General features: G+C 43.6%; 1 protein-coding gene across 6 annotated transcripts in view; it reads left to right on the forward strand.

The window, feature by feature from the left end:
- The window catches only part of MIA2 (MIA SH3 domain ER export factor 2), a 635,554-nt gene that overhangs the window by 509,512 nt on the left and 109,468 nt on the right, over positions 1-16,574 (forward strand). For all 6 annotated transcript variants that reach the window (XM_085626929.1, XM_085626930.1, XM_085626931.1 and 3 more), the window contains exon 21: positions 9,818-9,853. In XM_085626929.1, the coding sequence (XP_085483055.1) occupies positions 9,818-9,853 (36 nt within the window). The remainder of the gene's footprint in view (positions 1-9,817; positions 9,854-16,574) is intronic.

The following is a 16,574-nucleotide window of genomic DNA, read 5'->3' on the forward strand; positions in this document are numbered from 1 at the left end:
GTCCAGCTGTGGACAGCTCTAGAAACAAGCATTAAAAATGCAATAGGTCTCGCCTTAAATTAAGTTAAAGCGATTTACTTTGCTATACAATACTATTAGCAAAGCATGGCTTTAACTTAATCAAAGGCAAGACCTATTGCATTTTCAGTGCTTGTTTTATTTTACAATCTATCGCTCACTCCCACCCCAAGCCCCAACCGAGACTCGTAGGAAGGGACTGCAAAGAACGTCGCCCAGAAATAGAAAGATCTGCTGTTTGAAAGTCGCAGGTGGTAGATGGCCCCTTGTGTTACTTGGAATGTATGGAAGTGGCAGATTGTAGATGGCCTGTTGCAAAACCTGAAATGTAAGAAGCCCTTGGTGGTAGCTGTCCCTTGTATTTCCTAGAATGTTGTGCAGTATTACGAGTCGACTCCAGGTGTTAGAGGAAGTGTAGGTGAGGAGCCCAGGCACCATATACGCCCATTGTGTTCCCGGGAACGCAAAAGGACGCCTTTGGCTGGGAATGGCGGCTTTAGTTTCAGGGAGGTAGGGTGCCCCCTTTGAACGTTGTTTCTTGTGCTACTTGTAATGCAAGGAAGCACGGGATTGTATTTAGGCCCTTTGAGTGAAACCCCATATAGTAGAGGCTCACTGGAATGTTAATGTAGTCTTGCAAAGTACATAGGTTCCTTGTAGTAAGTACACTTAGTGCAGGAGAAGACCCCAGACAATATATGGGGCCCCTGTATGTGTCTTCACCTGTAGGTATGCCCCTTGTGTTACATGGTACGCACGGAATTCCCATACAGTAGTTACTCGGAATGCATGGGAGCCGTGGGTAGTAAGCAGGTCCCTTGCATCAACTGGGATGTACGCAATGCCTGAGGCAGGTAGTGGGTCCCTTGTGCTACCTACAACGAAAGGAAACCACATGCAGTTCGAAAGTCCTCTGTGCCACAAGGACTGCACGGGATGCCCCTGCCAGTAAGGAATGAGAGGGGGGGGGGGGGGGAGGGCAGACTGCATTTATTCATATTAGCACCATGGAATGCAGGGTATGACATGAAGTACCAGGCCCGTGTGGTGCACAGAAGCCCCAGAAGTACTTGCTTTCCTTTTGTTACACGGAATGCAAGCCCCATAACACAGGCCCTTTGCAGAGCACAGACTGCAGGGAAAGCCCTGGTAATGCAGGTAGTCCCTGAGAAGAGCAGGAGGTGGGCCTCATAATATATTAGGTGTTCGACGGTCTCTACAGGCCTAGGCCAGGCCTGTGATAGAAATGTGAACGCTTTGCCAGACTCGCAGCCAGTGTGCGTGAGAGAAGTGACCTCACCGGGACCTGCTGTGGCGTGCGTTTAATGTCCACCACCGACATGGCACAGGTAAACAAGTGTGCCCCTCATATAGTGTTCTGAACAGGACGCTCTTTGCTATCGTGGGGGATGGGGGGCAATCCATGGTATAGCATGAATGTGCACAGGGATGGAGCAGCACCATGTCCTACGACGGTTGCCTGCTGTGCACCGTTAATAAGTGCACCATAGGCATGTCCAGTGGAGTCACTGTGCACGTGAGGCTGTAGTGCGCCGAGCAAGTTTGATGCCCACAGCAGGCTGGCACACTGCACCGAGGGACGCTGACACGGAGCGGGCCACACAAAAAACCATGGTGTGTGATAACTAAGACCTGTATGTCCACCTCATTAATAACTGTGGCGGGCCTGCCCCTTGGGTCGCTGAAGACTATGCGGTGTTGAACATGCAGAGGAGGACAGCCTTGGTCGATAAGTGATTGTACACGAAGTGTGCCAGCCCTAAGGTGAAGTCGAGGGAAGCAGGGGTCTCAGTATATGTATTGGGGGTCTGACTGTGTGGGGATATGTTGTGTTGCAGAGGCCTCTGTCAGTGGGTAGTGGGGTTAGTGTGGGGAAGGGCAGCTGGGTGAGTAGGGGGAGTTACTAGGCACTATGGTCGTGTACTTCGTTCTAGCTGAAGTAGTATCGAGTGATAGGCAACCCTGTTAAGTTTGAGAATTGGGAACAGCTGGAGTAAACCGGAGGGGACACTTATTGGACGTGTGCACACATGGTGGGCGTGTGCACACATGGTGGAAAGCCTCGGGTGGCGCTGTGCACTGTCAATCTTTCCATGTTTGATCTGTGCAGAGGGTAGTGTTTGTGTGCAGGCTACCGCTCTGTATGCACAAGTGCAGGGCGGTATACAAAAGTCAGGATGACAGTTTGTGGAAAGTATTACACCCTGCGTGTGCATACGTGCATGGTTTTAACTGCCCATCCTATACAGCTGTTGTATTGATGGGGGTGAGTAGTGTTTAGTGTGCAATAAGTCTGGAATCCGCCATGACGTACCAGGTATACACACATGCACACACACAGTGTGCAAGCCCTCACACACTTCGCAGATCCAGTTGCAGGCGCCTCTCATTAGAATTTTATTATGCACATATACACACCGTGTGCGCAATACTTAAAGTGTGCAATACTTAAAGTGTGCAGGGAGTGACTGGGGGATACATGTTGCTGTCCCTCGTGCAGGAGGTTAGTGTACCACGGCATGCCACATGAGCACACACTGCACGCAGCCCCATACCTCCCTCGCAGGACTTGTGGCAAGGGTGCAGAGGGCCGACAGGGGGAGGGAGGAAAAGCAAAAGCACGCGTGCGGACAAAAAAAATGCATGTGCATGTGCACAAAGATGGCGTCGGGATGTCCACATGCGCGTGCATTTATTTGTCCCTACGCGTGCATGTTTTAGCTTTGCGGGCGGCGGAGCAGCCATGTTTGTCCATCTGGACACGCGTTCATTCAGCTTTGGCTGAATCGATTACAAAAGGTCCTCTCCATGGCGGAGAGCAGCGCACGCTCTGCTTTCGCCAGGCGACACCTAAAAATGAAAAAGGAAACGGACACTGCAAAATCTATAGGAGCATTACTATTTCAGACCACACAAGGTGCCTTTCGTCGCTCCTTCTATACGGGCGGATCCAAAAACATTGGTACAGACACTACTTCCTCCTCCTACAAGAGTCCTGCACAAACATCCCCCAAAAAGAGATATTTTAGGGGAGGGTACATAGGAAATAATAACAAAGGGAGAGGTCGAGGTAACAACAACCGAACCTCCCCTACTACCAAGCAATGACTTCCCTCTGCTCCCTCCAGACCTTCCACTCCGGTCGGTGGAAGACTATCACAGTTCCTACCGGTCTGGAACTCCATCACTACAGACATGTGGGTAAGACAAATTATCCCATATGGTTACTGACTGGAACTTACCGAAACTCCCCCAACTATACCACCCAAACAACGTCCAATGTTCAAGGAACATCTAACGCTTCTCAAACAAGAAGTTCGATCACTCCTTCAGAAACATGCAATAGAACCAGTTCCCCTCCAGCATCAAGGTACGGAGGTTTACTCATTTTACTTTCTCATCCCAAAGGTAGACGGTACTCTCAGACCAATACTGGACCTCAGACCACTAAATGTCTACATACAATCAGATCATTTTCACATGATCACTCTTCAACAGGTCTTCCCACTGCTCCAACAAGGCGACTTCCTTGCCAGTCTAAATCTCAAGGACGCCTACTTCCATATTCCTATACACCCTGCTCACAGGAAATATTTAAGGTTTGTAGTGGACGGTCAGCACTATCAATTCAAGGTCCTCCCATTCGGAATGACCACAGCACCCAGAGTCTTCACAAAGTGTCTGGCAGTAGTAAATGCCCACTTGCGAAGACAATAAATTCATGTGTTTCCATACCTGGACGACTGGCTAATAAAAGCCAAGTCATACAGTCAGTGTGTTCACCACACTAACCAAACAATTCATCTGCTCCACAACTTGGGGTTTATGATGAATCTCACCAAATCACATCTCCAGCCGTCCCACAAACATCAGTATATAGGGGCCACAATAGACGCATCCAAAGCCCTGGCATACCCCAATCCAGTCAGGATAGCCAGTATACAAAATCTCATAACAAAATTTCAGCCCCAACACTCACTACCAGCTCGAGTGTTTATGCAGCTCATAGGGATGATGGCCTCTTGCATTTTCATAGTACCTCATGCAAGACTTCAGATGCGCCCTCTACAGGAATGCTGAGCACCTCAATGGAACCAGGCTCAAGGTCGATTCTCGGGACTGGTGTTGGTATACAGCCGCACACATCACTCTCTGCAGTGGTGGAACACACAAAACCTTTCCAAGGGGCGGCCGTTCCTAGAACCAGTTCCACAGATAGTGCTAACAGCAGACGCATTGCTCACCGGTTGGGGAGCACATCTCTTAAACCATACAATTCAGGGCAGGTGGACCCCTCAACAAAAAGTGCTCCACATCAACCACCTCGAATTGCTGGCAATATTTCTAGCATTAGAATCCTTCCAGACACATCTCATCAACAAAACTGTCCTTGTCCGCACGGACAATATGACAGCAATGTATTATATATAGGGCTCCCAGTTTTCCGTTTAAACAGATTTTTACATATAAATACAGATGGAGAACTATTTTTCCTTTGTCTGTATTTATATGTAAAAATGGCAAAATACTAGTAAATTTTGCCGCGCTGCTGTGCTCGAATCCAGAGTTATCTCGACACGCCCCTCTTTCTGATGCTGGGGAAATTCCTTCTAATCCTTCCAATCAGGGTCTTTAGGTGACCTACTGCTGTGCCCCTGAACCAATCCTGGTCAGATTGAAGCATCACTGAGTGGGCGTGTCAACACCTCCAGCCCACCCTCATAACATTTGCCCTTTATTTTTGGGGCTTACCCTGCTATTTCCTCCTTTTTGCCTAAAGTACGATGACCTGCACCTGACCACCGTGTTTCCAGAAGAGAGATAAAAGCCTGGACACTACCAAGAGAAAGCCGCTCCTGACACAGTCTGTCCCGCTGCAGCCTTGGGCTCCTCTCCCCCCCCCCCCCCCCCCGTTTGAATTGGCAGCACCAGAGTCCGAAATCGGATCCTCTATCCTCCTTCCTCATGTGGGTGGGGGGTCTTGTGGTGTTTTTTTCACTTTGGGATGGGTGTGTTTTAAGTTGCCAGTTTAGTCGCTCCCTCTGCTCTTTACAGGTCCCTCGATGTAGAACTTTACAGCTCTGTGTAGAAACACTGGCAGAGTTTTTGCAGTTGCACATGTGTTCTTGGGGCGTGTTTGTTGGGAGGGTGTTATTATCCAGGTTCTGTGCACAAGCCAGGGATGGTGCACGAGGTAACAGTTGTGTGTAGTTCCAGCGCATAATTGTTAATCGACCAAGAGCGCATATTTAATTAGATTATTTACATGCCATGAATGTTGTTTGTGCAACCGCAGTAGTAACTTTCACAAGCTGTAGGGCATTACGTTTCGATGTCCATGACTTGGACGCTTAAGCTAGGCAAAGAAAGGAGGCATATCGATAGAACCAGTGGAAGCACATCTTTCATACATGAGGGGTGTTCACCTTTTGCAAAAGCGAACTTCTTCATTGAATCCTAAACTGTTTGGTATACATAAAGATAACAGCACAGTGGCGCAACTAGAGGCAAATTTCGGGGGGGGGGGAGCTAATTCTTCTAGCAGTAAGCAGCGTGGAGAACAGGGGCTCTAAGAAGTGGTGAAAAAACAACAAAGCCTCATTAACAGGCAAGTGGTATTTTAAAGACCTGTGAAGTACTCTGTTGCGGCTGTGTGTGTGTGCCCGGGAAGCTGTCTCAGCCTGGGCTGACACACACCAATGAAATCAGCCTTACCACCACATTCTCCAACTAATCTCTGTGATTTAAGAGCGTTCTCCATTTACCAATGTACTGTTTCTTGATGCATACAAAAAAATCTAGGCTGTAAATTGGGAAGCCTCAAACACCTTCCATTGTCAATTTTAAAAAATGTGGAAAAATGCTAGCTGTTGCGTCGTCTTTTGCTTGTGGCCCAAATAAATGTGGATAAATACAGAAAAAATGCCCAAAAAATAAATGTGGATAAATACAGACGGAAATGGCTAAAAAATAAATACCATAAAACCAGGAGCCCTAATTATATATAAAAACAAGGAGGGGCACATTCTTTTCAGCTTTCTCAACTAGTGCAAAACATATGGAGATAGGCCATTCCACAAACGATACACCTTCTAGCAGAACATCTTCCAGGCGTACACAATCAGATTGCGGATCTGCTCAGTCGTCAGACACAGCAGATACACAAATGGGAAATTCATCCTCAAGTTCTTCATTTTTTCAGATGTGGGGCCACCCAGACATAGATCTGTTCGCCACACACGCAAATGCAAAATGCCCAACCTTCTCCACCAGGTATCCACACCCATTTTCCAAGGCCAATGCGATATGGATGAATTGGTCAGGTAGATGTGCGTACGTTTTTCCGCCACTCCCACTCATAGTAGTACACAAGCTCAAACAACAGTCTCTCAAAATGATCCTAGTTGCTCCAACATGGGCCCGGCAACCGTGGTTCACAACACTCCTGGAACTCTCAGTAGTACCATATCAAAAACGACAGCTCTCCCCAAAGCTTCTTACACAGAACCATGGAGAGATCAGGCATCCAGACCCAGCTCAACTGAACCTGGCAATCTGGCTCCTGAAGTCCTAGAGTTCGGTTACCTTAACCTCCCACCGGATTGGATGAACATCCTCAAAGAAGCGAGTCGCCCTACTACTAGAGCTTGCTATGCAGCCAAATGGAAAAGATTTGTCATTTATTGCAATAACAACAAAATTGACCCACTAGATGCTTCAATCCAAAATATTATTTGCTTCTCACTGCATCTACAAAGATGCAATCTAGCATATACATCCATAAGACTACACCTTGCCGCTTACCTACAATACAGACATTTGTCATTGTTTAGGGGGCCTGCTATCAAAGCGTTCATGGAAGGACTTAAAAGGATAATTCCTCCCACAATCCCATCCTCTCCGATGTGCAATTTAAACATTGTCCTTACTAGGCTCATGGGTCCTCCATTTGAACCTTTACACAAATGCGAATTGCAGTTCTTGACATGGAAAGTAGCAAGTCGCGATCACCTCTCTCAGAAGAGTAAGTGAGATCCAGGCTTTAACCATACAAGGACCATTCTTACAAATACATCATAAGGTGGTTCTCAGAACAAATCCGAAATTTCTTACCAAAGTAATCTCTGCTTTCCACTTAATCTGTAGAATTACCCGTTTTCTTCCCAAAACCAGATTCTGTAGCAGAGAGCTCTTCACACACTAGATGTCAAAAGAGCTATACTTTATTACATTGACAGAACTAACCCTTTAGAAAAACAAACCAACTGTTTGTAGCTTTCTCACCACCCCATAAAGGAAACTCCACCTTCAAAGCTGGAATTGCCAGGTGGATAGTCAAATGCATTCAGATATGCTACCAGAAAGCAAAACGCACATTAACAATTCCCCCTAGAGCGCACTCAACACGCAAATTAGGGGCGTCTATGGCATTCTTAGGGAACATTCCCTTAGATGACATTTGTAAGGCAACAACATGGTCTACATCACACACCTTCACCAAACACTACTGTGTAAACGTGCAGGCGAAACAACAAGCTTCTGTAGGCCAGGCTGTTCTTAAAACACTTTTTCAAACCACTGCAACAGATACAGGTGACCACCGCTAAGGGAGAACACTGCTATACAGTCTATGCACAAGTATGTATTCTGCAGCTCATATGCCTCGAACGGAAAAGGCTACTTACCAGTATGCATCTGGTCTTGGCATGTAGAGCTGCAGAATGACATACGCCCACCCTCCTCCCCGGTACCTCTATCTCTTCCAGTGTTATCATACTTAGATACATTACACATGGACATATTTTCTTTTTCTTACAAACTCCATCATTTCCCCTTCATGGCGAAAAACAATCTGAGGATGGAGCCGATGCCCAGGCGCACTGTAGTCCAAGGGTGGAGTCACCTATCTCGTGACTACAAAGACTTCTTCCAAGACAACAACAGACTGCAAACATCCGAGCCCAACACCAGATGGCAATCTATGCACAAGTATGTCATTCTGCAGCTTTACATGACAAGAACAGATGCATACTGGTAAGTAGCATTTTCCTTTCTTCCGTCTGCGGGACCAAAAAGGTAAGCTGCTCCTGTCTGGCAGGGGCACACACAGAAAGCCGGCTTCTGCACAGCTGGGAGGAACAAGACTGCCTGCTGAGAGCTGGCGGGCTTTTGAGGGCCTTCCGTTTCTCCCCATGGCTCCCAACAAGTGGTGAATATGTGGGTGTCTCAGGTTGAACATGGGCACCCAAAAATGTATACAAAATATAGCGGGAAGCCATGAGAATGAATAATAAATGAATGGCCGAAGCCTCTCATTTATTTTTCACAGCTCCTGGAAAGGAGGGCCCCATAATGCTCTGGTGGGCCCATTTGCAGATGTTCGAATACATGGTAGTGCCACAGTCTGGGCAGGGGCACCATCAACATGTTTTCTATGTGTTGTTGTGAGGGATGCAGGGAGTGCTGGTGTTCCCCAATAATCATTTATCAAATTATGCCTGTTTCTCCTAGGGTCAGTAGAATAAGACCCAGGAAAGGTGTAAGATGTTTGTAAGCACTCCTTGATCTGAAGCTTTTGCTTTTCAGTGCAGGAGTGCAGAGTCTCCTAGTGGTTGTGTTATTGGCTGCATTGTGTGACCTGAGGTGTGTAAAGTAAGACTGTAACACCTTTAATGTTGTTTTGAATACAAATGCTTTATTTATAGGTTTTGGACAAACATTACAATGCTTGTTATTTAATATAAATATCTTTGAACATGGTTAAAAAAAATCTATTAATTTTAATGGTAAATCCTTACATGTCATTATTTTTTCATAAAGGTAGTAATCCCTTGATAACGCCAATATGCTTGTCTTTACATATTGATGTGATGACTCCTTAATAAAGCCAATAGGACTTCATATAATAATGTGATAACTGCTTGACAAAGCTAATAGGCTGTCTTGTATAGTGATGTAGGCACCTCTTAACAAAGCCAATAGCTCGGCCTGCCTTTTATTTATTTATATGGTGCCCCCTATGACAAAGCAAGATGTTTGCCACCTGAGTAAGGATTCACATTAAAAAAATCTAAAAATTCACAGAAAGAAAAATACTAAAGGCTTAAGTGACATAATAGTTAGATGCGGTAATACTATCTTACTTTACATTTAAAAAAAACACCTTAGAAATTAACTGGAAAAACACAAAGGTTAAATTGACATTATAGTTAGGTGAATATGTCGGTTAAAACATAGCATTTTAAACTGAAACAAAACTTGAAAATCACCTGTTATAGTTAACTGATGTAGATATAACTCTCACCCCTGCAATGCATTCTTGTTACCTCACATATTACATCACCCATTACATGTTCTATGAGGTCATTGACAACATCAATGCGACATCTAAAGTAACCTAATTGATGACAACACTGTGCATGGTGAGTACTTGGTAATCTGGAAAGTAAAATTTAGCTTTCTGCATTCCCCAATTTTCTTTTTCACCAATCACTTGCACGTCTGAAATATAAGAAATGGACCACTAGTAACAAAAGTAAGTAATTATCTGAAAGTGACCTATTTAAAGACTGTTAATTCAAAAGAAGATTCTGTTGCACTCTCTCTCTTTCTGTTCTTGAGAATAGCTATTTGGATTTGAACGCACCATAGGCAAATTAATTCTTGTGACTCCGCCTTCTCGTGCAAATATACCAGACCTCCATGAAAGTGTATCTGGAAAGAATCATGTATTCGTGTCAATGTTTGCTCTAAAGTAAATGTTTCTTTTATATAACAGATCGTTTCTCACGAGAAAAAAGGCCATGATAATTGGGTAAGTTCCATGATGATTGAGTAAATTCATATTTTGAGTTTGTTCTTTAACATGTAAACTAGTCTGCCTTGTAATTTCTCAGATCAGCTAGAAATATTGTGAAGCTTTCAGTGCAAGGATTCTTAAACTACAACAAAACCAGCATTCTACACTTCCTAGGATCACAAGTTTTAATGTGTTGCCCGGCTGTTTCATTTATTGGACAGAGAACAGGCCTTTATTTAAAAATGCTCCAGAACTGACTCACTGGAAGCTCACATGGGGACACAGTATTCCTTCCTCTCATGTTTTAGAAATGTAACCAAGATATCTTGTGTGTTCTTTCAGAACCTTGACATGCACTTTCCTCCCCCACAAGACCTGCTCCTGCGCGTCTTCTTGTTCCCAAGCAAGTTTTTCACTCCAGGCCTCTTCCACTTTGAAGTGCCCTGCTGTGATGCTTCTGAAGTAGATACATTTTTTACATCAAGGATATTAACTTAGTGATACAACCATCAAAACCTTTAATGTTGAGGGGCTTTACACATTACCTACACATTGCTGCCCTGTAAATGAAAACCCTAGAGCTGTTCACCAATCTTTAAATACAAAATGCTGTGCCTAATTTTTCACTTAGAGACTCCAATAGTGATCACTAATGGATAAAAACACCACTTTGTGGAGTCAACTGTGTAAAATATATTGTTCAAGAGTCTTTCTTCTGCATTCCAATGCAGATATTTTGTGATTTATGACAGATGACCATCATATTCAGTTTATAGTTAGACTACTTACCTTTAGCTTCAGATCTCCGCAGAGTGTGTTGACAAAATATTTAGTTCTTGCACCAGCAGCGAACAGGCATTCACATTTTAGGACTGGCATAGGGGCAGCTTTAATTTTGTCAGCTTGATGTGTAAAAAATAATAGATCATACATTTGTATATACATACATAGAGGGGCTTTGGGAAACCCCTCTTCATTCATCAGTCTGTTCAGCTCTCATTAACATTTTGCTTCAGTATGAGCCAGTCCATTTGAGCCACTGGCTGTCTTGCACTGAGTGATGGCATTTTCCCTGATTACACCTTCAAACCCAGTTAAAATTTGTGGACTTCGTTGCCAGCACGAAGGGTCAGTACCATACAGTTCCATTCTTCAGCCGTATATGTTTTGTGATCCATTTGTGTGTTTTAAACTAGTAGGTTATGATAATTTAAAACAAAAAGTGTCTTTTCTTTGCACAACTAACTCACATGGCTTTTATATATGTCTGAAATACACTTGCCTACTAGAAAGCAGGTGAATATTTTTATTTTATTTTACATTTTTATGGCAATTACATTGCTGTCAAATTAGGCTGCAATGTTTTCTCGTTTTGCTTTTTCTGGTTTTTATTCTTATGACCTATGCTTACAGTAAGGAACAAATCAACCTTTGTACCGGCTTGCCAAGGCTTAAATCGTTGGCTTTGCCAGTGATTGTTCTGTATATGGATAACTAGCTGATTAAATCTGTTCTCACTGAGTCAGCTTCTAATGTCCTTGATTAAGCCTTTTGGGCTCCTCCAACCGCTCATGTGTTGTATCGCATATTAGAAGTAATGTCCATTTCCACCAACTTGAGTAGCCTTTCCAGATATGATATTTCACTTATTACTGCTGAATTGCAGTACTTTTATGTTCAGCCCTTTTGCTTTGGCAAGATTGCCAGAAAACAGACCTACGCTTTTGCAGCTCTACCAAAGACATTCTTGTTACCCCACTCATCCCTTCAGTCTGTTGTTCAGTCTATTGTTCATTCTCCCTCACTTGATTAATCTTTCCCAATCCTATGAGAAATTGTGTTTTTTAAAGGGGGGAGAAACCCTACTCAAGTAGCAGCCACAATCCTTGTTAACGTGAACCACAAAAAGTCAATAAAATAACCTGTAATTAACCCTCTGGTAGCTTGCCCAAAAGCACTCAGGTTTATCTTAGAGGCAATATGTAAAGTGTTTAAGCAGAATTTAAACAGTAATAAAGTGAAAACACAACACAAGAAAAATTACACAGCAATTTAAAGAAATAGAGTAAAATGTAAATTATTTGACACCAAAATGACAAAAATACAATCAGTAGAAAATTGCAATTTTAAAGATGCCAGGTACGTAAGGCGCCTAAAAGCCCAAAGCACCACTCACCTATCTGGTTGTGCGAGACTGGGTGAAAGTCACAAGTTCAGCCCAGCTATGATGGAGTATGGGCCGGATACAGGGCTAGGTTAGTCCCACTGAAAGAGTTAACCTTCTAAAGTTCAACTAGAGTATCATTTGCAGTGGAGGAGGCTTCAAGGAGCAGGAACAGCATTTTGGATGGTCGTTGCTGTACAACGAAGAGCAGGCCGGTGTCATAGATGGCAATTGCTGGCGATTCGCGTGGGTGGTCACTGCAGGCTGTTGATGCTGGAGCACGATGTACAGAACTTGCGTTGCTGGTCGCTGTAGCATGAACAGTCTGGTTAACTGGAGCTTTGCGTTCGCGGTCGGCGTGGGTGGCAAGATCGGGGCATGAACAGGCCTGTTTCACAGTCGTGAAGAGCCAAGACTTCAGGATTTCTTCTTTTCTTTCAAGTAAAAACTGATGCCACACCAAGGGTCCAGGACCTGGGAGGCACCTCTTTGCGATTCGAAACTAACTTCAGCAGAGGCCAGCAGGGCTCAGGTAGGTCCAGTGTCAGGTCCAGTAATCTAGGCCTCTGGAGCTTTTTGTGTCCCTGGTGCTCAAACCAGGAGGTCAGTCAGTTGACGCTTGGGGTCACTTCAACCTGGGACGAAGGGTGCAGGTCTAGTCTTCCTTCTCAGCAAGCAGGGTTTGGCCTCAAGCAGCAGGGCAGTATGGTGTCCTTCTTCTGTAGTATCCATAGGTTCAGGAGTGTAGTGAAGAGTGGGTCTAAGGCTCCTATTTGTATACCTGATGTCCCCTTAGATGTGGGAGAAGTGTCTGTATCTTTTCCCTTACAGAGGTGTCTGGAAATTCCTGCCTTCCTGTCCTGGTCCCAGTCTGTCTGGGGGCACAATAGACTAGTGTGAATCCCTTTGTTAGTGTGCTGGGCCAGTGCCCTTGAAGTGCAAGTAGGTAGATGACCGCTTTATCCCCCCTCCACCTATTAAGTCAGGATGACCCATCCTGCCAATACCCAAACCCTCTATTGTGGTTCTGTCGGGGAAGGAATACACAAAGGCCACCTACATATACTCATGTGGCATGGTACCAAATGTAAAGTTAATTAAATGTGCCAATCAAGAGTAAGCACCAGGATAAAGGCTGCAGGCAACAAATGGTTAGGACAAGAAAATTTAATTTTTTTAAAAAAAGTTACATATTCAGAATTGTCATTTAAAATCCGAATTTACCAATAAAGAGGGTTTTAAATTTCAAAACATCAGACTCCAAACATGACATTCCTACCTGGTCCCACACAAAAGTTGTCACTTATTAAATGCAATAAGGTAACCCAATATTCTCCTACGGGAGAGGTATTGTGTAATAAATCCCTGTGAGTGTTGTTTTGTGTTAGCTTGCCCCATCTACTTTCTACATATTCTGTCAGGTCATCTGCTAGCAATCAAGAAAAGCTCTCAGACTTTTAAGGATATTTCATCACAAGTGAGTCAAGGGGTTGTTCTTCCTGACATTCCATAATAATCTTGGCACTTTATAGCTTAAACATTTTCAGCCTTGAACTAGTGGTTGACCCAACAGCCACTGAAGACCTAAAATATTTCATACTCTTAAACAGTTTTTTTACAACATTTCTCTTATAATGCAGGTCTACTTTCTTTTTGTGAAGAGTAGTTGTGTGATTAGCTTACAGACATTAATTTAGCAGCTGAGTCATAAGATCTGGAAGAAGGCTTCCTGGGAGTGTTTCAGCACCCTCCAAAGTAACCATGCTGGAGTTCAGAAGATGAATGAGCAATAAAGATGAGCAATAAAGATGGCCATACATTTTTTATCATGCTCACTTTTCTTGTGCCTCAAAGACCAGAGGTCAAATGTCAGGCAATATCTTCTGACAAATGGCTGTTTATTCTTTTAGCAAGGGGATGGGTGTTTACGTTATCTAACTGCAAAGATGTATAATAAAATGTAAATACCTGTAAATAAATTGTACACATGTTTTAAAATATATCAACAGTTCGGAAAGCAGAAATAAGCACATTGGGGCTCATTATGATTCCGCCATCATACTGAAAATTCCCACCGCCATCCTAATTAGGATGGCGGTGGGAATCACAATGGTTCCGCGGTGGATGGAAAGTCTGACCGGCACGGTTCCGCAAGACAGTCCTTTTCCGCCCACCTTGCGGAACCCGGAACCAGGGCAACATTGCAGGCACAGCTGTAGTGATTAGGGTATGCCCTTCCACCTGTCTTTTTGCAGCGGATATGCTGCTGCAAAAAGACTGGGGGAAGACTGGCTTTGGGGGCATGTTGTGGGCCCCCTCTGTGTGTGTTTGGGGGGGGTGCTCCGAGGGGGTACCCCCCTGCAGTTCCATGCACCACGTGGCAGGCACCGCGTGGTGCCTGCCACATGGTGCAGGGAAATGCTGTGCATGCTCTTTTGACATTGCGGACGGTGCTGCAGCCAGCAGCACCGTCCGCATTGTTAAAAGGCCATACTGGCGGGCGCATCCTAATTGCACTAGTGGGACCGCCGCACGTTTGGTGGGCGGTCCCAAAACTGTTATGATGGCGGGGTGGACTGATGTCCGCCCGCCATCATAATGAGCCCCATTGTTTTTTTGTAATTTTGAAGTGTGATGAAAAACAGATTTTAGTAGGATCAAAATAAATCCTACCATACTCATTTCCTGAAACCCGGTTTCCACACATTTTCTTTTGTGCACTTTTTATCAGTAAAACTGGTTGTCTGAGTCAGTTTCAATAGAAGATGTGTTGTCAGTAAATTACACTGTGCCACCATACCTTGCTTTTATAATATGTTTGAGACAGTGTTCTCAAAAAGCACCACCAGCAATGTACTTCACACCTTTACAACTCTCCTACTGAATACATTTACTACATTTGTTCTTTGTGTGACACTGGGATTTTTCACAATCTCTATAACTTTAGTTATGTAACACTAATGGCAGCACCACCACTCTAAAATTGTCCCTGCACCACTGAGCTGGGTTGTCATTAGAGTAACATTTCAATTCAGTTTGGTGTTTAAGGAGTTGGGCCTTGCCAGGACGGGACCTCAACCATGCTCAATACTTCTCTTGCCTGACCAAATATTTGCTGTACCCTAGGGTTTCTATTATAGGCCAGAAAGTGATGATAGTAAGACCAACATAAGAAATAATAATTTGGTAAATGTACCCTTGACCAATAGATATTTACCTGTGAGACGTTGTAGTGAATTGGACTGACTTAGAATGGAAATGGCTACCCATGGCCTGGAAAAGGACCAAAACATACTACACATCCCTCCAGAAACAGCGACAAAAATACAAATTTAATTAGAGGATAAACAGACAGAAGATGAGTTATATATAAATAGGGATATTTAGCATCTCATTAATTTAAATATTGATTATGAAAATGCCGCATGATTCGTATTAACAAATAAAGACCTATTGACGGAGTCTAGTCTGGGCAAAAATGAACCGCGATTAATGGAAATCTCCACAACTGATGGTCCGTCTACACATTACTGCGAATTCCTAAATATCATGATATGGAATGTCGCTGGGATCAGAAATAAGATTAGTGATGATGAATGGCTAAAAACTCTGGATGGGTGTGCAATCGTTTTAATCCAGGAGACATGGTGTACTGATCCCTTCTTCATTAATGGATATCAATCAAATTGTACTAACGCCAGCCCTTCTGGGATGGGCAGAGCAAAAGGGTGTCTAGCCGCCTTAATCGCAGTAAATACACCCTTGATTCTAAAGAAAAAGTTTGTCTCATCACAATATTATCAGTTACTGCATCTTCCTTTAGAAGGGAAAGAGGCCATTGTTGTAATTAATGTTTATAATAACATTTTTGTTAATACTAAAAGTAATGTAATTGAAGCACTAGAATTAGATTTAGATAATTTTCTAAAGGGTTTTGAAGGGGACTATATTTTAGTTTGGCCAGGAGATTTTAATTGTGCTAACTGTGAATATGAAGTGGGAGAGCCCTGTGGGTATTGTGATCACCTAGGAGATAGGATCCCTCATTTTGTTCATAATATGTATGGGAAGATATTAAATAATGTCATACATAAATATGATTTAGTACTTCTAGAACCCTCGAGCCAAGATGGGAAAACTAAACTACAAACCTTCGTAGGGAGTCATTCCTCCTTGAATATAGATCATATTATAGTACTATCAAACTGTTATGACCTGGTGGTAAATACACAAATTAATGCTAGTCTCTACAGCGACCATCATCCTTTAATTGTGTCCCTAAGATTAAATATGACAGCAAAAGCACAGGAGAAAAGAATGGATATGGATATTAGTACCCAAGGAAATAATGGTATCTCTGTAAAGTGGTCGGGAGTGAACCAATAATTTTTATGGACAAGCTCCTAGGTAAAATACAAAAAGACCTTGATATTTGTTCAGATGGTTCCTCCCCTGACTTGATAATCATAACAGCTTTTTGTAAGATAACATCTACAATCGCAGCCGACTTGACAATTAAGAGTGGGAAGAAACCATATGATTCTAACACAAGATGGTTCAGTCATGAATGTA

This window comes from Triturus cristatus, chromosome 9, assembly GCF_964204655.1.
Source record: "Triturus cristatus chromosome 9, aTriCri1.1, whole genome shotgun sequence".
Taxonomy (NCBI): Eukaryota; Metazoa; Chordata; class Amphibia; order Caudata; family Salamandridae; genus Triturus; species Triturus cristatus.